General features: G+C 33.0%; 3 protein-coding genes and 2 long non-coding RNA genes across 5 annotated transcripts; 1 reads left to right on the forward strand and 4 right to left on the reverse strand.

Moving 5' to 3' along the window:
* Window positions 1-358: 358 nt before the first annotated feature.
* Window positions 359-6,001, forward strand: LOC121126361 (uncharacterized). The gene is made up of 4 exons (XM_040721685.2): window positions 359-519; window positions 3,485-3,776; window positions 3,991-4,045; window positions 5,616-6,001. Exons 1-4 carry the CDS (start codon window positions 424-426, stop codon window positions 5,872-5,874), a joined length of 702 nt encoding a protein of 233 aa, XP_040577619.1. The 5' UTR covers window positions 359-423; the 3' UTR covers window positions 5,875-6,001.
* Window positions 6,002-15,527: 9,526 nt separating this feature from the next.
* LOC121126324 (epididymal sperm-binding protein 1) lies at window positions 15,528-17,290 on the reverse strand. The gene is made up of 10 exons (XM_040721655.2): window positions 17,248-17,290; window positions 17,139-17,177; window positions 16,917-17,087; window positions 16,825-16,863; window positions 16,593-16,763; window positions 16,502-16,537; window positions 16,263-16,433; window positions 16,162-16,197; window positions 15,926-16,096; window positions 15,528-15,869 (listed from the first exon to the last, which is right to left on the reverse strand). The coding sequence occupies exons 1-10, from the start codon at window positions 17,288-17,290 to the stop codon at window positions 15,655-15,657; spliced, it is 1,092 nt and encodes a 363-aa protein (XP_040577589.1). The 3' UTR covers window positions 15,528-15,654.
* A 60-nt stretch (window positions 17,291-17,350) lies between these two features.
* On the reverse strand, window positions 17,351-18,052 carry LOC121126424 (uncharacterized). Its single transcript, XR_005866906.2, has 5 exons — window positions 17,978-18,052; window positions 17,886-17,924; window positions 17,664-17,834; window positions 17,565-17,603; window positions 17,351-17,513 (listed from the first exon to the last, which is right to left on the reverse strand). It is a non-coding gene; the product is annotated as an uncharacterized lncRNA (long non-coding RNA).
* A 27-nt stretch (window positions 18,053-18,079) lies between these two features.
* On the reverse strand, window positions 18,080-18,466 carry LOC121126426 (uncharacterized). Its single transcript, XR_005866908.2, has 3 exons — window positions 18,302-18,466; window positions 18,210-18,248; window positions 18,080-18,158 (listed from the first exon to the last, which is right to left on the reverse strand). It is a non-coding gene; the product is annotated as an uncharacterized lncRNA (long non-coding RNA).
* Window positions 18,467-18,509: 43 nt separating this feature from the next.
* Window positions 18,510-23,899, reverse strand: LOC121126325 (uncharacterized). The gene is made up of 8 exons (XM_040721656.2): window positions 23,860-23,899; window positions 22,177-22,575; window positions 20,908-22,096; window positions 19,165-20,864; window positions 18,934-19,104; window positions 18,842-18,880; window positions 18,616-18,786; window positions 18,510-18,562 (listed from the first exon to the last, which is right to left on the reverse strand). Exons 1-8 carry the CDS (start codon window positions 23,897-23,899, stop codon window positions 18,510-18,512), a joined length of 3,762 nt encoding a protein of 1,253 aa, XP_040577590.2.
* Window positions 23,900-25,275: the final 1,376 nt, after the last annotated feature.

Below are 25,275 nucleotides of genomic sequence, written 5' to 3' on the forward strand. Positions count from 1 at the left end.
CAGTGAAGTGTCAATTCGGGCATAACATTTTTGCCAGAGTGTTTGCTCACGGACAAATATGGAGAAGGAATCATCTTAGATTCTAAGATATACTTATTAATATAAATGTTTCTTTGTTTTGTTTTTAAATGAATCGACCTTTAAAACAAATCATGCATAATGTATTTAATTCAAATGTTAACCTTGAAAGGTACTTATTTTAAGAAACAAAAATTAACAATAAAATTATAATCACAAATCTTGAAATATTTGAACAAAGGCAAAAAGTAATCATAAAATAAACGCTTCATGAAAGGTGATTATATTACACTCATTAATTTAATATAATTTACTAATAATTAACAGTACTTATTTGTGAGTAGTTTTATAAATAAAAATCAATTTCTTTTGGTGCCTTTAGTCATTATTACATTATACGTCGACATGTTAATATTCATTAGATATATTTTGTTTGTTACGAATTTTTTGATAGGATTAAATGTAAAAGCATTGGATCCATGTTCCATCGATGAAATGGAAGTAAGTAATTGCTGCTATGAACTTTTGTAAATTTGTATAATAGTTTTATAAAAGAAATTCTCCAAAAACAAATAGCATCAAATTGTTAAATTAAGGGTCTTTAAAATTTATGTCAGAATAATGATTAATTAATTAATTACACAAGTCAACATAATCTATTAAATGTATATATTTAATTTTAGTAGTACTGACAAGTTAATCTCAAATATGTAATTAGTTGTTTTTTTGTGTTTTTTTGCATAAAATCGGGTTTTAAAGAATTTTTGATTTGAAATTTTTTGAGTATTTTTAATCTTTATATACCAAGTGGTCCATTCAAATCTGAACACTTTCGATTTTAAACTTCAACAAGATATAATTTATTAATTAGCAATAGAATTTCAACAAAATTTAAAGCATAAATAGATGTGTTTCTGAGCTCTCTTAATAATTAATGTACTCAACATAAGCGGCAATGATGGATTATAGGCGGAGGTGAAAGGCCTGACACATGCTGTAGATGTAATCATCTGTCATGGCGTCCAAGTGCTGGCTAACAGGGGCTTTGAGAGCATCGGTGTTTGGATGGCGGACAATGCTGGCCCTCCCCTCGACATGCACTCAAAAGTTGTAGTCGAAGGTGTTGGCATCATGACGGTGGGGAGGGGAGGGGGTAGAAGTGTCATAAAAAGTTCAAAATCCTTGCAACCGAAGATAGGGTTTCTTTCATTGCTGGTGTCAAAAGTCGCCTCTCCACGTTTGCAAGGCTCTTTCCAGCATCTTTTTCAATACAGTCTGGTGTGAACCCCTGAGATCCCTTCCATGGAACCTCATGGACTTCAGGGGATTGCCCTGGGCTGTTTTCTTTTAACTCCTCTGGGTCCAGTTTCCCCTTTCTGATAGAGCCCTTCTTCCTTTCCAACGTTTCAGAATTGCTGAGGCCTTAGTCGGGGGTCCTGGAGACGCCTAACTTCTAGGAGTGCACGAATGGAAATTCGCTGATCACATTCCAATCTCCTTTTGTTGACTTGTACGTATGCTAAAGAGTTCAGATTTGTTTTGTTTTGTAAATAATCTTTTATGCTTGAGCACATTTCAATTTCTACAAAAATGAACATATTTTGTCCCGTTTTCGTCACATTATTTGTACAGGAAATATATAAATTGTTCAAAAGCTGTTCTATTATGTATTCGTATTGCAAAATATCAATTCATTTTAATCACTCAACCTTCATTAATTATAGAAGTAGTATGTGTTCAGATTTCAATGGACCACCTGCTATGTAGGTTCCACCCAACTTTGAGTAAGTCAAAAAAGTCAAAAAATTCCTCCCCAAAGTTTTAAATATATAATTGAATTGTTTACCCATTTATATTTAAATATATATTTTTGTCCTTTTTTAAAAATGTCAGAAGTTAACATTCATAGATTTATACTTAAAAGAAAATCAATCATATATTGCAGCTTTACTAGACCTTCTAGAACGAACCAAATAAGTTCATTTGGCGTAAAAACTATTGAGATACTGAGACGTAATTTATTTTCAAACAAGACCCTTTCAATATGCTGGTTGTATAGTCTTTAAATGACATTTTCTCAGGATTCATGATCGCATACCAATTATAATCACTTATTTAAAAACTGCATACAATTTTTCATCATTAAATTTAACTTGTATACTTGTTACTACTTCAAAATATTCTCAAGCCTATAAAAAAGGAAAAAAAATTCAAAATTTTCAAATAGAAAATTCTTGATAACCGAAAAGCTAGCTATATATTCCTTAATAGCTACTCATGGGCTTTTAGAATTGTTTGTCTAATTTAAAATTTTGTATCATATTCTGTAGGGAACCAGAAAATTTCAATATTTTTTGTAAACTTGAGTAAAAATCTTATTGAACAAATATTTCTAAAATATACCGATAAATTGTCTTTAAATTTTATGTTGGAACAATTATTAATTAATTAATTATCATTGCCTTTGCTAAAATTACTGTTTATACAAAGTGGCCGTAAATAAACTTTAAAATATTCTGGAATGGTTTCACAGCCATTCCTATATTATTTATTTGAATTTATTCTGGATTGAAAATGGGTAAATTAAGCGTTCAATCACTACTACTAGAGATGTGCATAGTCCTTTCTCTCAGCTATAATGACAGCTTCGACATTTCACCGAAATGAGGACCATGCTAAGGCAATCTCCTCTATTCATTGGACCTCCCATGCCTCCATGGTGGCTGACTTGAAGAAGTCAACGCTGTTTTGGAGAGTGCTGTTGGATTTACTTTCCAATATGCTACACCAATATTAGTTCAGAGAGTTGGGGTCAGGAAATTAGAGGGGCAAGAAGTCCCAGGCCCAGAAATTTACAAATATGGACTTCAGTAAGGGATTGTTCTTCGTCATGGTGTAACAGGAAGTTTCATCCTGCTACCATAAATAATCACCCTTGGTGCAATTCAGCTTCAATAAGGGCAAAAGATTGACCCTAAGAATGTAGTACTAGACCTCTGTGTCGACAAACTGTCCTGGTTTGAAAAAGATGGGGAATGTAGTCTTCCTATTAATGCAGATGACCCCAAAATCATGATGCAAGCAAAACTCTTTGTGTTGTTATCCTTCATCTTCTTTTTTATGACTTAATAAGTGACGGGGGGACACCCCAACATTGGCTGTAATCTATAATGTCTCCTTTTGAGCTTGAAGGAGATTGCCAATAATTTTACGATTTTTTTCGTATAAAGTAATTTTTTAAGTTACCAGAACGTAACTTGGAGAGAAGAAATGAAAATAACAGACCTCTATTTTTTTAATTTGTCCCAAATGAAAAAAAGGATGGCCAGATGTTTTAAATTAGCATCAAAGTCATTCAAGTTTATTTCCGGTCACCTGTACAATGAAATGTTTTCATTTACATTCTTAAAAAACAAAGTCCCACTGATTTATTTTCAAAACTATTTTATCTTCCTCCATTCTAAAGACACTTGGCCACTATCGATGTGATAAAATCGGTAATATCATCTGCGTGAATGGCTACAAAAACCCAGATAATCTATGCAACGAACCATCCTGCATAGCATACAATGGAAAGGAATTTCGGGACTGTGTACATGGTAATTGCACATCTCCTGGTGTGTGTCATTGCGAAATAGGATGGCGAGGTCCTTTTTGTGATGTTTGTGTTCGATTCCCTGGTTGTCAGCATGGTACCTGTGACAAGCCCTATCAATGTAATTGCCAACCTGGATATGCTGGTGTGTTGTGCAATGAAGGTAATGTTTTCATTTGTTATATTTTATAAAATAAATAAGGTTTATTAAGTCAGGTAGTGTGGGGTCAAATGTGGGCATTTGCAAATGTCGGTTCATAGATCTTCACTTTCAAAAATGATGGCACAATTCTCCAAAAATGCAAAACTAGAGCCCGTGGTACCCCCCACTCTACCCAAGTCAACAATTTTAATACAGTTTAGTTTTGTTTTTTTAGTTGAATGCCCTGAAAGCTGTGAAAACGGAGTATGCGTCAGACCAAACGTTTGTTTGTATGTAACAAAATTGATTATAGAACACTTTGCCGGAAACTTTTTCGCCGAAAGCCACTTTGTCAAGAACTTTTTCCCGAAAAACATAACAATTTAACCTACAAACTATGTTACTCCAAACTTTAAAAGATAAAATGTTTAACTATTTGCCCAAGACCATGGTTCCAGCCGGATTTATTGTTCTTAAGCTGCGCCAGAGCTCCTTGGATATGACCATGGGGAACATGCCGCGTGAGAGAAGCTTCCTTTGTCGTTCCATAAGGAATTTTGAGTCACAAAATCTATTTTTGGCAGAGCTTGAAAACAATCGACGAATAAATATCCGATTTATTAAAATTTAAATTATGTGTACCACTAGATAAAATTACCCCTGTAGTTAAACATTTTATCTATTTATAGTGCTGAGAAAAAGCCAGGAAAACTTCTGAAAGCGGAAAGTTAATAGAGCAAAACCATAGAAAATTAATTTATTTATACATCCATCACTCCTGGTTTCGTGTTCGATCAAATTATACTTCTATAATAACTGAAGAGCTGTATTCAGAAGAATATAATCAAATGTAAAATACTACATGAGGATCGAACATTAATTAACTTAAAGCGCTCTCTCTGTTTTTAACATATAACTATTTATTACTACTACAATTTGAATGTTTTGGTCAACTAGGACAATGTCAACTTTTGTTCACGTTCTCCCTCTTTGTTTTTTCTTCTCTGCGTTGTTTACTTATATTACTTTGTAAGCAAAGAAGGAGAGATTTGCGCCGTCTTGCGGCAAAATGATACAACTCCCTGAATAATAATATCATTTAATACAAAATATAGGTATGTTACTTACATAGGGGGGCTTTGAATGTTACATCCCCAAGCTACAGAGTGTCACACTACTTTGCGGATAATAAAAGGCGAAGTAAAAAGTTCTGAGCCTTTTTTCGCTTTATTTTGACCATAAAATTAACAAAGTTAGGATTCTCCGATTTAGATGGTTTCAAATATTGTTCTGGCTAATTTTCATTTCATTGGCAATTGAATAATTAGTCCCATGTCGGCCAACTCGACGATTTCCATTATTTTATCGATATTTTTTACAACCATATTACCAGAATATGGTTCGTTGGACTGCACTTAGATGTTGCGTTCGATATTGTATTGGGTCCATAAAGAGCACAATTTTTCTTTTTTTGCCCGCCTAAAACCGTCTTTTCACCTTAGTCTCAGTGCTACTGACGATTGTACAGATTTTTTTCTCTTTTTTTTTACTTCCATTTTGTAAGGCATTAACACACAACTGCCTTCACCAAACATAAAATTATTAATGAACTTTTTTTTAAGTGTATGCTTAACTTTTAAGGATACTTTAAGCTTTTTTCATGCAATGTATTGATGGTGAACTATAGCTTACAAAAGACATCTACTGACAAACAAACAGAACTTTTTACTTGATATATTATTTTTTTTATCAAACATAAGACGGACCCACAAAAAGTTTTATTTCCTCAAAAAAGCTTTCGACAAAGGTTCTACGCAAAATGAAAATTATATTCCATCATATTTTCTACTCTATCCATAGTTGTGAGCCTGGATGGAAGGGCAAGAATTGCAATGAATGCATCACACCAAAGCATTGTGAGCATGGAAGATGTATTACCAATCCATTTGAGTGTGTATGCGATGAAGGATGGGGAGACCTTGGCTGTAGTAGAGCGATATGCAAAAAAGGCTGCAATAACGAGCATGGATTTTGTATAACCCCAGATAAATGCCTCTGTTTCAAGGACTGGGAAGGAGAAAATTGTGAGGAGTATGTCGGATCCAATGCTTTTTTCTGAGTTTGATCATTTTCCCCCCATCTAATTTACATGTACATTTGTGTTCTTTGTAACGATTTAATATGCTCTCAAACCCCTTATGGTAATGTAAGACTTTATTTTAGATTAATAAATATATTGACAAGAATATCATAACTTTACACAACTGTTTTTAATCATCTTATAATTATACTACATATATAGAAGTAGTACTATAGTAATATGGACTTCAGGAGAGGATTGTTCTTCTTCATGGTGTAAGAGGAAGTTTCATCCTCCTGCCATAAATAATCACCCTTGGTGTAATTCACCTTGAATAAGGGCAAAAAAATGCACCTAAGAACCTAGTAGTAGACCTCGGTGTCGACAAACTGTCCTGGTTTGAAAAAGATGGGGAATGTCTTCTTCCCATTAATGCAGATGACCCCAAAGTCATGATGCAAGCAAAATTCTTTGTGTGGTTATCCTTCATCTTCTTTTTTATGACTTAATAAGTGACAGGGGTCACCCCAACATTGGCTTTAATGTACAATATCTCCTTTTGAGCTTGAAGGAGATTGCCAATAATTTTACGATTTTTTTAGCTATCAGAATGTAACTTGGAAAGAAGACATAAAAATAGTAGTACTCTATTTTTTTAATTTGTCCAAAATGAAAAAAGGATTGCCAGATGGTTTTTTTTTGCATCAAATTAGATTTTTAGATTTTTGAGTACAGAGTGCAAAAGGGAAATTTTCTGCATAAAAAAATAATTTCAGTTGACATATCAAGCAATATTCCGATATATGTGTTTTATTTCTTGTGATTTGTTTTGATTTGATCAAAATCGGACGAAAAATGAGTGAATAAGAATCAAAAATGCAAAATGTTTTGGATTTTCTCGACGCAGATGTTGATCCTAAAAGAATTTCAGACATTTTCTGCGTGACCGTGAGGAACATCAGGGTGGCCAAAGATAATAATAAAGGAGTTTAAAGGAAAGCAGAATGTGGAGGAAATGGTTTGAAGCGAGATCAAACATTAATGAAGTCCCTAGAGGCCAAAATCAAGGAAGACCCAACAGTATAGATGTGCCGATTGGCTGACGAGTTCAACATGGGTGAGATCACCATGAGGATGACTTTCACCTAAAGAGCTTTGTCAAGACTCCGAGACATCTCCTCACCGACAGGATGAAGCCCTTAAGGCTTGAGGGATGCGAAAAAAGTCCTTAATTACTTGAAGAAGCATCTGTTGACTTTGAAGATCTCCTCATACAAGAAGATCTTCACAGTAAACCAGATTTTGAACAACAGAAACGACAAATCCATAGTAGCATTACCTGAGGAAGTTGAGGGCACCTTCAGGGTAAACATCCGTTCCAAACAATATGCTTCGGAGTCGTGGCCTCTGATGGAAAAAAATGGATCCCTTCTTATTCAAACCCAATGAAACAATCGGCTATCGAGGTTTACTATGCTGAGAACTTTATTGACTTCTGAGACAAGATCTTCTCTGACAATCCTGTTTTCAATCCCCTTGACTTCAGTGCGTGGAGTCCCTTAGAGAGTAAGGTTGGGAAAACATCACACAAAATGTAAAGGATGTCAAGGCCAGCATCAAAAAGCAATGGGCAAACATATCACCCGATTATATTGTGGCAACCTGCACCAAGTTCCGACCTGGTGTGGAGGCTGAGTTGGAGGCTGGAGGTGGCCATTTTGAATAGTTCTTGCCAAAATTGATTGCTAAAAGTTTTTACAATAACATTTTTCATTATACTTTTTTAATTAAAAGTAATTAGAGTATGGTTTTTACTTCTTGATCGCGGAAAATTTCCCTATTGTACTTCTTGTTTTTTAAGTTTTGTGAAAATTAAAGTAAAAAATAATTTATAATAATAGTAGATTTCAATTATTATTTATATAAGCATTCACATTTATGAATAACCAATAGTTTATAAAATTATGCATTTAGGCCAATAAAAATATTTAACTACTTCATGTATAAAAAAATCAGACAATATTAATAGAATATTAGTAGTTATAGTTTTCTGCCGGATTGTAACGTAACAATCTTCCAATTCATTAACTATAAAGATTAAATAATATTATATTATTTTTCATTTTTTTTTAGTGCAGTTTTATGTTCTGTTTTAAATGCAAGTGTATACCGTAATAAAATCAAATGCATTGATGAAGTTTTTATATTCATGATTGTAATTATTAGTAAATTACTCGTCATAATGTGTTATTCATATTGCAGTTGTATTCTATAAATGATTAACAAGAACATATTTTTCCAAAGGGGTTCAAGTAATTGGTAGCAGGACTTTATGGGGTCAATGGAGACTTTATAGGGACAACCAGTCAAATCACTTTCTCCATAAAGTCCCTTAACGGACTTTATTGGCACTATATTCGAAATATAACTTCAACACTTTCACAAGTTACCAACATATTTTGAGCGTCATCTTTCGTTTCGTCCCATAGATATTTTGTATTTAATAAATTAATATATAAAATAGCAATTATTCTCCATTATTGTAATTTTTATTAAATACAGAATAGTTATGAGCCGAGACGACAGATGGTGCTCAAATCTGTTGGTCATAATCCGCTTATAGGGCTTTGCACCATGCTTATATTACTAAGAGTTCGAACTACTTGAGGTACTTCGATAATCTGCTCTCTCCATTTAGTCCAAAAAATAATAAAGAAATGGAAATTGGTACCAGATCACTTTGGTCTTTTTTTCTGTTTCTTTTTGGATGAGAGGTTGTGTGATACAAGAAAAGTAAGGATGGGGTATATGAACACAACTTAACACAGTGGCATGTTGTTCGAATCTTTTACCGTTATAATACTTCAAATAAATTAAATAATAAACAAGTCACAGTAATTCGATCGAAGGGAAAAAGTGCTAATCAGTATAAACCGTTTATGATCCGAGATATTTCAGAAGAAGAGGAGGTTGGCTGTGGTGAAGCAAAGACGAGAACGACGATCTTTCTCTCTTCGTGAACCTTCTTGTTACACAAAGAGTACGAAACAGGCTGCATTACAAAGGGACTCGAATCCTCGGAGATGTACAACTAGGACTGTAAATGTATACTTCCATTGGATCTCAAGGCAAGTTATGAGAACCAAGACAAGTAATTTATAAGTTATACTCATTGAATATTGTCATATATTCCTTCATTTCTAATAATTGTCCTTTTGTGACTGTTAAATTCCAATAGTTAACTATTTTATTGAATAAATCTATATACATATTTAATTAGTAAAGAAACGTCTTTAAAAAAATATATCCGACAATTCTTGTCAATATCTTATTTGGTCGTCAATTGCAGTACATATGAACTGTAAATGAATGTATGTCAATATAATTATTGTACTTGGAACATAAAGTGGGGTAGAAGACCTGCAAGAGTAAAAAACTAGGATGTGACGGGACATTCAAATTTAGTCCAGAAATATTTTCTCAATTGTTCACCCCGCATATTATCATAAATTAGACTAGTATTCCACGTTTGTATGTTTTACTACTGGGTAAACATCAAGTAATTTATGTTAAGTTTTTAGCATCTTAAAGAGTCTTTACCCAATATTGAGTACACAAACATTAATGGTTGATTTCGAAAAAGCAATATTAAATGCATTCAGTGAAACTTTCCTGACTTCTAACATCACTGGCGTTTTTTTTCATATGGCCAAAAATTTGAATTGCCACATTGTAGATCTGGGCTTAAAAGTTAGATATCTAATTGATTCAAATTTTAATAATAAATTCAACTGTTTTGCAGCCTTTGCATTTCTTCTAATCATTGATGGGCTTATATAAGTCATGATATAGCGCAAGAATTGCTTCTTACTTTGAAACGGATTACATGACGGAGAGTACAGCCGTCATTTCCTATTGAAATTTGGAATATGTACGAAAGGACTCGAGCTATAACAATTCGAACGAAAAATAGTGTTGGAAGGATTACACAACGCTTTAAAAAGCTATGTTACTAGCATTTATTCCAATATATGGAGAGTAATAGATGCTCTTAAGAAGGAAGAAAGCCTAGTTTCAAATTCGAAAGACTCGAAACGAATTTCAATTCAAGTGTCTTCCAAAGTCGATACTTTTCGTTTCTTATTTTGAGAAAAATATTTTATTGTTCAGAATCTTTCAGTTTCCTTGCTGTATTTAGGGCAGAAATTATTTGTAAAAAAGTAGTTGTCAATTTTAGACACCTAATGAATATGTTGCTTTTATTTGTATAAATAGATTTTGTGAATGTGCTAAGTGATTATATTACCTATAAAAAATTATAAGTGACCTCTTAACTTCTGTAGACTTCTATTGGAAAACCTTGATATAATTGTAATTTAAAAACTTAGTTAGTCTTAAACATCTTCTAAAAAACTTAATTACTTATCAAAATATAGGAGTATTACCCCATGAAAATTTAAGATCTCCGGACTAATAAAGATTATTTGTGAATGTTTCCGATAACAGTTTTTATATTATATTTAATCTTTAGTCATTACTCATGAATGACATACGTTCAAAATTAAAAGTTAACTATTTATATTTTATCCTGCTTTTCTTTTATTTAAACCTATATATATTTATAAATTATGAAAATGTATTATTATTTTAAGATCTGAATAAAACACTTGTTTTAAGAGTAAATCCTTTCTTAACGAAACAAAATGAAAATTCAAGATTTAAAAGCTAACCTAGTATTTTTTTTTATAATTTGCACGTTGAGAATTTGACATTTTTTAACTTGGAGTATGCTACTATTAGCCTGATTTATGATATTTTTGATATATATTTTAAAACATTTAAATCCAACACGAGCAATGTAATTAGCAAAATGATGTCGTTTTTTATATTTCATTCCAATAGAAAGATAGGAATCTCCCATTTCTAATACATTGACAAATAGCATTGTAAAGCATCGTGTTGGATTTGTCTTGTCAATGAAATTGGTCAAGTTTTGGTCGCTGGGATTATCATATGGTAAAGTTGACTAGAAAGTAAGGTAGTTAAATTTTATAAATCTACTCCCTTTTAAGTTCACCCCTAATAACACTATCTTGAAAAGTGCCGATGAGATCTCGATCTTCGCCAGAAAATTCAACACCATAAGTTATTGACTTTTAATAAATCAAAAAAGTCGTGCATTCGCAATCTTTTATTTTCAAAAACTGACTGATGTTAAAGGCTATTATTACCTGGATATATAAAACAATAGATTGGTTTGAGATTCTTCGGTTGTAAAATTAGAATTAGATATTAAATATAAGTATTTGGAGCAATTGGATCAGTGCTTACAAATTATATAATGTTTTTATTTTCACATTCATGCTTATTATTTGATTTTCATTTAATATTCTTAAATGTCTAGTATAAATTCATTTCTTTATTTATTAAAAATAATTACTCCATGTATTAACATAATGATATATGTTCTTTTAATTAAAACAAATGTATTGAAAATGTTCATATATAAATTAATATATCCCTTCAATCCTAGGATATAACTACATAATACTACTCATACTTATTTTATCTTTTTCTTCTATCCCTACTAAGTTATAGTATGAAAATAAGATGTAACGCTTTCGTCTTGGGACGTTTTCGCCGTGAACTGTTATGCCTTGGATAATATTATAGGCATACATGTAAATCTGGTGGGTTTTTTAGCTGGCCCGTTAATTTGTAATTGGTAGTAGAAAGAACGAATTTCATTTTCCTTAGCAGTTGTCATTATTATTTAATTTCTGAGTAGTGAACAACATCTTTTTCAAATATATTCAATTATATTCAAAACCTGATTGAACGTTCCTGTGACCTCATAAAAGACGGAGCGTAACCCTGAGGATTTGTTGCTAAGTTATAATTGTAAGTCCTATTTGGACTCAGAGTAGAATTGGGAATTGTCATTGGAGTAATTTTAGTAAATGTCCTCGATTTTATCCTTTTCTCCTTCCTCTCTTATCACAGCTGATTGTAGCTGATCTAATGAAACGTCATGAGCATTATTCTTTCTCTCCTCCAAAACATTCTCCAAATTGTCAGGGTTACCATGTTAATTTTCGGTTTCTTTTTTTTAACATGCTCATTCCACACCGAGTTAACACCTTTGAATATAGGTAATACTACTTTTTCTAAGTTATATAGTTTGTTATTGGAATTATTACCATTGTATTCCAGCTTTGAGAAATTATAAACAGAAAGGTAAATAAGCTAGACAGTTACAATTCTTCAAACCTTAATTATAATATGTTGGTTTCAAAGCATTGGGAAGGAATCAGAGAATGCTACTGCTACGGGGTGTTCCGAAGAATAATTGGCATTCAAATGCAGTAGATTATTTCATCAAGATGCCATGAAGAGATATTGGAATTTGAAACAAAATTCAAAATCAATAGCTATTCACAAAAAATTGAATTTTTAGGGAAAAAATCTCAAAAATCTATAGCAAATTAAATGAGGAAATTGTAGGGGCTACAGCCCCTCCAGGTCAAATCCTACGGAAGCCCCTGACTTACAAATATGTTGAAGATGAGTTATTCGTTTTTCAAGTATAACAAGGAAATTCAAGTACTCAAATCGATGAAGGAGATTTGTTAGGATAAAATATATATACAAAATATAGTTGACTTTAGAAGGAATAGATTCATTAGTTTCAATAAAGTACGGAGAGGATGATAACTCTATTTATCACTGGATTTTATATGATTATTCTTGCTCTATAACGAATTCATCCCTCCTTAGTAGTTTGTTCTCATTGAAGTATACAACGATCCCATATTTGATCTGGAGCCAATGATATATTCTTCAAATGATGATTCTCAATAAAGGTTGATTCAAAACGAGTGTTTTTTTCCACTAGGGATTTTTTGACAGGTGCGCGCAAGTTCTGTCAAATTCATAGGTTATTTTTACTCAGTACTGTTTTACAATTCTTCATGGAAAGATATACGCCACAACAACGTGTTCAAATTGTTCAATTGTACTATGAAAATCAGCGTTCTGTGGAAGTAGTTTTTCGCAAATTACGATCAACTTATTGTCCACATAATCGACCTTCAGAATCCACAATTCGCAGAATAATCGAAAAATTAGAAGGGGCAGCAACTTGCTGGGATGTCCCGTCGTCTGATAGGCCACGTAGAGCTCGCAGCGTAGAAAATATTGCGTGCGTAACCGAGAGTGCAGCCAAAGATCATAAAGAATCGATTCGCCACCACTCGCAACAACTTGGCTTGTCGTATGCAGACTTTTTGGTACCTCAAATTGAAGCACATGGTCTCCACGATATTTGATTCCAACAAGGCGGTGCCATTTGTCACACAGTGCGCGTATCAATGGACTTATTGGGACATCATTTTGGTGAGCAATTAATTTCACGTTTTGGCCCGGTGAATTGGCCACCAAGATCGTGTGATATCACACATTTGGATTTTTTTCTTTGGGGCTACGTAAAAGCAAAAGTCTATGTGGATAAACCAGCGACGATTAAAGCATTGGAAGCAAATATTGAGCGAGTTAATCGTGAGATTCTGGTCAAAATGCTCGAATGTGTCATCAAAAATTGGCACGAAACAATATGTCATTGAAAAGCCAGTTGCGGCCAACATATGAAGGGGATTATTTTCTAAAAATAATTGTAAAGGATTGTTTTTTAGGTTCATAATAAAGTTTTGACCATAACATAATATTTTAAGTGTTTTATTTCTACAATCCAATAACTGCTCGTTTTGAATCACCCTTTATATAAATCAGATAATATCAATAATGTAGAATATATATTTATAAAATAAACAATATCTGAACAAATAAGACTATGAAGGCTCTCGCAACCTCTCATCCCTCAATGACTCAAAGAGATTAAACGTTGAATAACAGTATATGAATATGTTACTATTAAATTATAATGAGTTACACAGCATTAAGTTGGAAGTGTGTTACTTTAACTTAAAATAAAGTGTTTGATTTATTTAAGTATATAATCATTTGTAAGATATGCATTGAACCAGGATGCCGTAGTGGCTACAGAGCAACTAAGCTCAAAAGTATCAAAACTGACCCCGAAAACATAATAAAACCACATTTGCATATGTTACTTTAGAATGAAAGATTATGAATACTTTTGATTCAAGTTATACCTTGCTAAAATTAGTAACCTTCAAAATATTAGGCCCTTTGTGAACTTCATTTATCTCCTCTGATTATAAACAAATGAAATTATCATAACAAATTTCGTCGTAAAGACCTCGGCATAGTCCAAAAAAATTGAAAAAGATTCCATTCCATCCCAGCTTCCAAATCTTGCTTTTTATTACTCTAAATCAATTTCAACAGTTAGATCCAAAGCTTCTCTTTCTTGATCACGGATCCAGAAGGAAAAGGATTATTTTTAAATGACATTAAGAACTTTGGGGTGATTAACACAATAGCTTTCTTAGAATAATTTTACATGCAACTTGATCGAACTCGTTTAACCAAAGAAATATCTGAAAATTATAATGAAATGAATAAAGAAATCATATTATACAATTTTACATCTGTGAATGTAACTGTGAGATTTAGTGTTAAAATCTATTTTAAATCGTTGAATCAAAATTTTGCAAGGGATTGAATAATTTAGAGTACTTTTGCTCTAAATCCTTTACAAAAATTTAATTTGATTTAAAAAAAATAAAGAGCTTCCATTTCACTGCCTATATAGCATATTATTACCAACAATTGTATTCAAAAATCAGACGTATTATTGAATATACTAGCTTACTTGAATTCATTATGCTGTTCGAATTTTATATTGAATGATTCAAATTTTATTGAAGATCTTGATCATTTAATGTTGTTTACATATGAAAGTGATGAAGAATTGCAGACTCATATTGATTGGGGTATCCTTAATCGTCCATGGGATATGATATTTTTAATTTGCACTTATGTATTTGAAATATATTTGGACATAAAAAAATATTTTTTTAATTTAAACGAGACAACTTTATCAAAATATGTAAACCAAAAAAAAATATATAATTTTTTTCCTAAAAATGTTAGCAGATGACCCTCATGCTTTTAAAATCGTCAGTACGTTTTTGTTTTTGGTCAACAGTGAGCAAACTCGGGACCCACATTGAAGAGAGCTTTCTCATGGACATATGATCATGCAAAATAAATACAATACATTCTTTGGATTTCTGTACGACGTCAGCCAACTCATGTGACTTCACTTTCCGATAATTCTTAAGCATTTTGTGGATTTATTTATTTTGTGATTGTATGGCTTAGTTTTCTTTGAGTGTGCCTCAAAGGTGGATATCAACAAAAAGAAAATACGTCATATTATTCAGTTTTTCTTTGATAAAGTCAAAAAAGCAAGCAAGGCTGCTGAAAATGTGAATAATATTTATTGTCCTGATACTGCAACGACCAATCACACGTATTTTTGGTTTGGTCAATCCCATTCCAATAACTTTAAAGTCAAAAATGAAACACCCTTTTGAAGATCAATTGTCAATAATTGAATCGTCTGTTCCGACCTGGTAGTAAGAACTGTTTTGATTTCCAAGAAGATAAAGATTAATTTTTAAAAAAAGGTGTTGTTTTTTTACAATACTTTCTTATAGTTTTGTTTGAAGAAATTGACTGATTCACTTATCAATTAAAAGTCACTGTGAAAATTATCTTTATGTTATATTTTAAAATTTTGCGTATTACTCGTAAAGAGACGAAACATCCAACACACATTGATAATTTGTTTTGTAAATAAATATTAAATGAATATCACATTAAACAATAGCGTCAACAATTACTTCTACAATTTCCAAATACATGGACTTCTTTTGTTGAGTAAAGAGAAGTAGCGCACCATTTGATTCCATTATTGTCATCATCTGTACAGTCATCATAAGTCACGCCAGCATAAATAAATGGAAATATACACTCCAAGCCCGACTCTGTTTTACATCCTTGAATATCAGATTTAGGTTTTGTCGTAATACTTACAATCCTTTCATCTATTTATTAGAAAAAGTAATTCATTTTCTTTATAATTCTAATTAAAATAAATTACCCCTGCAGTCCGGTTTACAGTTTCCATAGTCATTCACCTCTTTAGTGCTATAAAGTGATGTGGCACACCATTTGACTCCATTGTTCTGAACATCCGTGCATGAATTATAAGATATACCCAAGTAAATAAATGGGAATATGCAATCAATATCCTGAGATGTTTGACATTTATCTAGAAAAATCAAAAATAACAATTAAAACAAGGAATAAATTTTTTCAACAAATATTAGACAATACTTATTGATATTGTAGTTCCTGTTCCAACAGATTCATCTGAAATATATTCGATTATTTCCGCCATTTTTAATACGTTTTGCACTGAGAAATGAATTACTTACCCTTGCAGTCAACCTTGCAGTTTCCATAGTCATTAACCTCTTTAGTGATATAGAGTGATGTGGCACACCATTCAACTCCATTGTTCTCAACATTTGTACATGAAAAGTAAGATATACCCAAGTAAATAAATGGAAATACACAATCCACTCCCTGAGTTGTTTGGCATTTATCTAAAAAAATATATATGGTGGACGATTAAAACTAATAACGCTAATACATATATATTTTCAAACAATACCCATTGGTTTCGCAGTGGTTGTATCCAGAGTATAATCTGAAATATATTATTTATTCATCTGTCTCTCCCTTGGTATAAGAATAGTAATTACCCTTGCAGTCAACTTTACAGTTTCCAAAGCCATTGGCTTCATTACTCTCATAAACTGAGGTGGCACACCATTTAACATCGTTATTGGCAATATCTGTGCATGAATTATAGGTGATACCATAATAGATAAATGGGAATACACAATCGACTTCTTGAGTGGTTTTGCATTGATCTAAACAAAGAGTTGTTAGTATATGTTTCATATGTATTGGGTAATATTCATAGACACTCACTTCCTAGTGGTTTCTTTGTAGTCGAACCAATTATTTCATCTGAAATTAATATTATTTTACATCTCATATGTTTCATTATTTTACAAGTTTACCCTTGCAATCCGATTTGCAGTTTCCGTAAGTATTGGCCTCTTTATTATCATTGAGTGAGGTGGCACACCATTTGATTCCGTTATTGGCATCATCCGCGCATGAGTTATAAGTCACACCATCATAAATAAATGGGAATATGCAATCAAATTCTTGAGTAGTTTTGCATCGACCTAAACGAATAGTTGTTAATATATATTTGAGTAATATTTATAGACACTTACTCCCTAATGGTTTAACTGTAGTTGGACCAATTGTGTTGTCTGAAATTCATTATATTTTATTTTTTGTATGTTTCATTATTTTAAAAGTTTACCCTTGCAATCAATTTGCTTAAATGGGAATATGCCGTAAGTTTTGGCCTCTTTATTATCATAGGTTTAGTGAGGTAGCAAATTAATATTATTTTACTTACCAAGTTTACCCTTGATTGCAATCCGATTTGCAGTTTCCGTAAGTTTTGGCCTCTTTATTATCATAAAGTGAGGTGGCACACCATTTGACTACGTTATTGGCATCATCCGCGCATGAGTTATAAGTCACGCCAGCATAAATAAATGGGAATATGCAGTCTACTTCTTGAGTAGTTTTGCATCGATCTAAACGAAAAGTTGTTAATATATATTTGAGTAATATTTATAGACACTTACTCCCTAATGGTTTAACTGTAGTTGGACCAATTGTGTTGTCTGAAATTCATTATATTTTATTTTTGTTTTCATTATTTATACATTATTTTACAAGTTTACCCTTGCAATCCGATTTGCAGTTTCCGTAAGTTTTGGCCTCTTTATTATCATAGAGTGAGGTGGCACACCATTTGACTCCGTTATTGGCATCATCCGCGCATGAGTTATAAGTCACGCCAGCATAAATAAATGGGAATATGCAGTCTACTTCTTGAGTAGTTTTGCATCGATCTAAACGAAAAGTTGTTAATATATATTTGAGTAATATTTATAGACACTTACTCCCTAATGGTTTAACTGTAGTTGGACCAATTGTGTTGTCTGAAATTCATTATATTTTATTTTTTGTATGTTTCATTATTTTACAAGTTTACCCTTGCAATCCGATTTGCAGTTTCCGTAAGTTTTGGCCTCTTTATTATCATAGAGTGAGGTGGCACACCATTTGACTTATTTTACCGTTATTGGCATTATCATCCGCGCATGAGTTATAAGTCACGCCAGCATAAATAAATGGGAATATGCAGTCTACTTCTTGAGTAGTTTTGCATCGATCTAAACGAAAAGTTGTTAATATATATTTGAGTAATATTTATAGACACTTACTCCCTAATGGTTTAACTGTAGTTGGACCAATTGTGTTGTCTGAAATTCATTATATTTTATTTTTTGTATGTTTCATTATTTTACAAGTTTACCCTTGCAATCCGATTTGCAGTTTCCGTAAGTTTTGGCCTCTTTATTATCATAGAGTGAGGTGGCACACCATTTGACTCCGTTATTGGCATAATCCGCGCATGAGTTATAAGTCACGCCAGCATAAATAAATGGGAATATGCAGTCTACTTCTTGAGTAGTTTTGCATCGATCTAAACGAAAAGTTGTTAATATATATTTGAGTAATATTTATAGACACTTACACCCTAATGGTTTAACTGTAGTTGGACCAATTGTGTTGTCTGAAATTAATATTATTTTACTTATAATATGTTTCATTATTTTACAAGTTTACCCTTGCAATCCGATTTGCAGTTTCCGTAAGTTTTGGCCTCTTTATTATCATAGAGTGAGGTAGCACACCATTTGATTGCGTTATTGGCATCGTCCGCGCATGAGTTATAAGTCACACCAGCATAAATAAATGGGAATATGCAGTCAACTTCTTGAGTAGTTTTGCATCGACCTAAACGAAAAGTTGTTAATATATATGTATTTGAGTAATATTTATAGACACTTACTTCCGATTGGTTTAATTGTAGTTGGATCAATTGTGTTGTCTGAAATTAATATTATTTTACTTCTGATATGTTTCATTATTTTACAAGTTTACCCTTGCAATCTGATTTGCAGTTTCCGTATGTTTTGGCCTCTTTATTATCATAGAGTGAGGTGGCACACCATTTGACTCCGTTATTGACATTATCCGCGCATGAGTTATAAGTCACGCCAGCATAAATAAATGGGAATATGCAGTCTACTTCTTGAGTAGTTTTGCATCGATCTAAACAAAAAGTTGTTAGTATATATTTTATATATTTATGTAATATTTATAGACACTCACTTCCCATTGGCATAGTGCTAGATTCAGTTGTTGGGGTTGATGACGTAGTCTTAGGCTCTATTGGTGTTGTAACTGTAGTTTCTTTGTTTAATGAAGTAGCTGTGGATTCTTTTGACGTTGTTGGGGAAGTAGTTGTAGATTCATTGTTTCTTGTAACTGTAGATGGTGTAACTGCTGACGTAGTCGTGGCATTGGTTGTTGTAACTGTTGTTTTTGGACTTAACGACGTAGATATAGATTCTGTTGTTGTGGTTGATGACTTAGTTGGTGATTCTGTTGTTGTGGTTGATGACTTAGTTGGTGATTCTGTTGTGTTTGTTGATGAAATAGTTGTGGATGCAATTGAGGGTGTTGATATTGTAGTCGTAGACTCATTAGCTGTTGTAAAAGTAGTTATTACAGTTGATGACGTAGTCGTGGATTCAGTTATTGTAGTGGTTGATACTGTTGTTGTAGACTCACCAGTTTTTGTAGTTTTTGGATTAGTAGTTGTCGTTTTACTCGGCAATGTTGTTAATATAGTTGGTGCAGGGGTTTTTATATTAGAACTTGGTTGAGCTGTTGATTTTACTTGACCTATCATTGTAGTCGTTGATCCCATTCTGGTTGTTGATGACTCATTGATTTTGGTAACTGTTGTAATAGGATTTGATGACGTAGTCGTAGATTTTTCCGTTGTAATTGATGACTTATCAGTAGATTCTGTTGTTGGGGTTGATGACATATTCGTTGATTCGGTTATGGTTGTTGGTGATATAGTCGTGGCTACTTTTGGGTTCGTTGATAACATAGTCGTAAATTCATTGGTAGGGGCAACTGTAGTTATTGTGGTTGATGAAGTAGTTGTTGATTCTGTTTTTCTAGTGGTTGATACTGTTGTTGTAGGTTCCGCAGTTTGTGTTGTTTTTAGATTAGTAGTTGTCGTTTTACTCGGCAATGTTGTTAATATAGTTGGTGCAGGGGTTTTTATATTAGAACTTGGTTGAGCTGTTGATTTTATTTGACCTATCATTGTAGTCGTTGATCCCATTGTGTTTGTTGATGACTCATTGGTTTTGGTAACTGTTGTAATAGGCTTTGATAACGTAGTCGTAGATTCTGTTATTGTCGTAACTGTATTTGTTGTGCTTTTTGACCTTGTAGTGGGTTCCGTTGTGGTTGTTGATAAAGTAGTTGTGGTTTCTTTTGGTGTCGTATTTGAAGTAGTCGTAAATTCTGTTGTTGTTGTTGATGATGTAGTGATTGATTCTGTTGTTGTGGTTGGTGACGTAGTTGTAGACTCATCAGTTGTGGTAACTGTAGTTATTGGATTTGATGACGTATTCATAGATTCTGTTGTTGACGTTGATGACAACTCATTGGTTGTCGTAACTTTAGTTGTTGTTCTTGCAGATGTAGTTGTGGATGCTGTTGTAGTTGTTGATGACCTAGTCGTGGTTTCTTTTGTGGTTGTTGATGCCGTAGTTGTAGATTCATTGGTTGTTGTAAATGTAGTTATTGGATTTGTAGTGGTAGACTCTCTATTTTTACTTGGCAATGTTATAGCCGTGTTTTTTATATTAGGACTTGGTCGAGCTGACGACTTTTGTTGACCTGTCGCCCTAGTCGTTGATCCCATTGTGGTTGTTGATGACTCATTGGTTTTGGTAACTGTATTTACAGGATTTGATGACATATTCATAGATTCTATTGTAGAGGATGTTTTTGTAACTGTAGTTGTTGGAGTGGTTCTTAGTTGATGACGATTCTGTCAATTCATTGGTTTTTGTAACTGTAGTTGTTGGTGTTCTTACAGACGTTGTTGTGGAGTCTGTTATGGTTGTTGATGACGTAGTCGTGGCTTCTTTTGTGGTCGTTGATGACGTAGTGGTAGATTCTGATGTTGTGGTTGATGACGTAGTCCTTAATTCTGTTGTTGTGGTTGGTGACATAGTTGTAGATTCATTGGTTGTTGTAACTGTAGTTATTGGATTTGTAGTGGGTGACTCTGTATTTTTACTTGGCAATGTTATAACGGTGTTTTTTATATTAGGACTTGGTCGAGCTGACGACTTTTTTTGACCTGTCATCCTAGTCGTTGATCCCATTGTAGTTGTTGATGACTCATTGGTTTTAGTAACTGTATTTACCGGATTTGATGACATATTCATAGATTCTGTTGTTGAGGTTGGTGACGATTCTGTCAATTCATTGGTTTTTGTAACTGTAGTTGTTGGTGTTCTTACAGACGTTGTTGTGGAGTCTGTTATGGTTGTTGATGACGTAGTCGTGGCTTCTTTTGTGGTCGTTGATGACGTAGTGGTAGATTCTGATGTTGTGGTTGATGACGTAGTCCTTAATTCTGTTGTTGTGGTTGGTGACATAGTTGTAGATTCATTGGTTGTTGTAACTGTAGTTATTGGATTTGTAGTGGGTGACTCTGTATTTTTACTTGGCAATGTTATAACGGTGTTTTTTATATTAGGACTTGGTCGAGCTGACGACTTTTTTTGACCTGTCATCCTAGTCGTTGATCCCATTGTAGTTGTTGATGACTCATTGGTTTTAGTAACTGTATTTACCGGATTTGATGACATATTCATAGATTCTGTTGTTGAGGTTGGTGACGATTCTGTCAATTCATTGGTTTTAGTAACTGTAGTTGTTGGTGTTCTTACAAATGTAGTTTTAGATTCTGTTGTGGTTGTTGATGACGTAGTCATTGTTTCTTTTGTGGTCGTTGATGACGTATTCGCGCTGACGACTTTTTGACCTGTCGCCCTAGTCGTTGATCCCATTGTGGTTGTTGATGACTCATTGGTTTTGGTAACTGTATTTACCGGATTTGATGACATATTCATAGATTCTGTTGTTGAGGTTGATGACGATTCTGTCAATTCATTGGTTTTAGTAACTGTAGTTGTTGGTGTTCTTACAGACGTTGTTGTGGAGTCTGTTATGGTTGTTGATGACGTAGTCGTGGCTTCTTTGGGGTCGTTGATGACGTAGTGGTAGATTCTGATGGGTAGATTCATTTTGTTGTTGTGGTTGGTGACGTAAATCTAGATTCATCGGTTGTTCTAACTGTAGTTATTGGATTTGTAGTGGTAAACTTTGTCTTTTTAATTGGCAATGTTATTGCGGGTTTTTTTATATTAGGACTTGGTCGACGTGACGATTTTATTTGACCTGTCATAGTAGCCGTTGATTCCGTTGTGGTTGTTCCTGAAGCATTTGTAGACTCATTTGTTTTGGTGACTGTAGTTATCGGACTTGTTGATGTTGTTGTGGATTCTGTTTTTGATGTGGTTGCTATTGTTGTTGTAGACTCCACAGCTTGTGTTGTTGGACTAGTATTTTTCTTTTTACTTGGCAAAGTTATAGCAGGTTTTTTTATAATAGAACTTGGATGAGCTATCGATTTTATTTGACCTAATATATTTTATTATATTATAATATCAATTACATACATATTTTTGTTAGAAAACAAAATTTTATAAATAAAAATTTGATTTAGTGTTGGATCTTTCCAAAGACTCATCAGTCTCACACTGTGTCTTAAGTCCTTTTTTCTATTAGTATGATCTTTTTTACAATTAAACAGTCATAATGACCAATAAGTCGATCTTTTAGTCCTATCTTTTAATTTTTTTCACTCCTAGATAGGATTGATTCTTATATGTTTTAGCCATACACATCCATATTTAAAGTTCAGGTATCTTGTCTTTTTGAAAGGTTTTATTTTAAACATCTGAAAGAATGTAGTTACTAACTACGTCATTTTAGCTGTTATAGTTACAATAAAAGACGAATAAGGAACGGTCCTAGGATTGGTCAACTCCACAAGAACCAGACTGATAGGATTACTGTCTTTTTTATATATTTTAAAACTATCCAACACTAATTTTATTGATTATTTAATACATTCTCAAAGAAAAAAAATTTTGAAATATATTTTCAAAATAATTGCATTTTGAAATATTTCATTGAAATTATATAAATTGTGTAATATACATTTTCCAAGGGCTCCTTAATTTTTTTCATGATACTCTATTCCTTCACTATTCAGGACCATGGACGATAGAACAAAAAATCTTCTTTAATATGATTTTGGCATATGCAATGATGACACATTATTTATTTTTGGAACTACATTCTGTCAAAAAAGTACCGGGAATTCTTAATTTAAATTGTCTGCGCTGAAGGTTTTTAAAAAACTTCTTTTTTTTTGTAGGTTGGCAGTACTATCTTCCATTATGATGCAAGTTTTATGCCCGATCTGAATACCATTTTGCTTGCAACAGCAGGATAAGTCAATCTACCTTAATAGTACTCCACGATTTGTACAATGAACGAAATTATTGAAGAAAGAGTTTGCCTTAAATTTTGTGTTGCGAACGAAATTTCATGTGCTGACGCGTTGAAAAAGTTAGAAAAAGCTTATGGTGAATCACTTTTATCAAAAACCCGTGCATATAAGTGGTAACTAGCGTTCAAGGAAGGGTGTCAGATCGTCAAAGACATCCTCTTTCTGGATGACCTTTGTCTTTTACCATCGAACTGAACATCAACGTAGTGAAGGAAATGGTGTCAAAAAAAATTGTCATACCATTTTTACTGAAAATTTGGACATGAGACGTGTGGCTGACCGGCTTGTTACAAAAGAGAGGAATTTTCTTCAAAGGCAGTGCCGTGAGAAAGTCTTTTGGAACTTGCCTGGTTGTGGGCATTCTAACCAAACGTTCATGGAACGCATCATAACTAGTGATGAGACGTGGGTATCATACTACAACATGCAAACAAGCCAACAATCATCAGAATGGAGGGACAAAAACGGTATATATAAAAATCATGGAACACTAGTAAGGTAGACTGACTTATCCAGCAGTTGCAAGGAAATCGGGCTCAAACTTGCCATCATAATGAAAAACAGAGCTGCCGACCTAGAAAAACAAAGTTTTTAAATCCCTTCAGCGCGGGCAATTTCAATTAGCAATTTCTGGTAATTTTTTGAAAGAATGTACAACAGATCTTGAAGATCTGTCAATAAATTAAACAAACACAAATGATGGTAATACAAGAATTTTTTTCCCAAGTAAATACTATCCATATATTTATACAAAACAGTATAGTTTGAGAGTATATTTTAATAAATCAAGGTATTCACAATTTTGCTCCTGAGTTTGTTTTTGTTTTTTGTGTTATTTATGAAAAACAATTATTTGCTTTTATTTATAATATGAAAAAAAAAAACTTTTTCATTTTCATAATTCAAAATTTGCAAAATTGTTTTAACACAAATTACTCACAGGACAATAATACTAGATAGCTTAAATGGATTTCCTTCAATCTGGTATCGAGCAAAATTTTTAAATTAGATCAATTGGTAATTGGAACCAAATTTATTCCTATAAAACCAATATTTCTAAGATTTTTGCTAAGTCAGCAAGTTGTAATTGCCCTATCAACTTATCATTTACAATTTACAAATTTCAATTAAATTTGCAGTTTTTTGTATAAAATAACTATTATTCTAAATCTATTAATAGAGATTTATTTAGAAATAAACAAAAAAGGAAAAAAACTACCAGATATTAATGTTTGGTTTATCGGGTGATCCATTGAAATCTGAACACTCGCTAATTCAATCATTAGTTAGGGTTGAGTGATGGGAAATTAATTCATGTTCCGTTTTATTAAAGCATCAACAATTATTTGCAAAAAAAAACTGAGCTCTAGCTTACGTAACAATCGAGAAAATGACGCTTGAGCGTGATTGACAAATTTTGGCGCAATCCAAACAGGCACCCCACCACCATAAAGTCTGAAAAGTTGGAGAGGAAGAAGGGCTATGTCACAGAGGATAATCAGACCTAGAGGAGTTAATGAAAAAAGCCTATGCCAATCCCCTCAAGTCTATGAGAGCCGATGAAAGAGATCTCGGGGTTTTCAGAGAGTTATCAAAAAAGTGGGTGGAAAGAGACTTTTTAGATTGGAGGGATACTTTTGACACCAGCAATGAAAAGAAAAAAACATCTCCTCCAGCCCTTGAGCTAACCCTCTCGAGTACACCTTTTGGGTGCATGTCGCGGAGAAGACCTGTTGTGTCCGTCATCGTAACACTGAGTCTTT

The sequence above is a fragment of the Lepeophtheirus salmonis genome, chromosome 11 (genome assembly GCF_016086655.4).
Source record: "Lepeophtheirus salmonis chromosome 11, UVic_Lsal_1.4, whole genome shotgun sequence".
Lineage (NCBI taxonomy): Eukaryota > Metazoa > Arthropoda > Copepoda > Siphonostomatoida > Caligidae > Lepeophtheirus > Lepeophtheirus salmonis.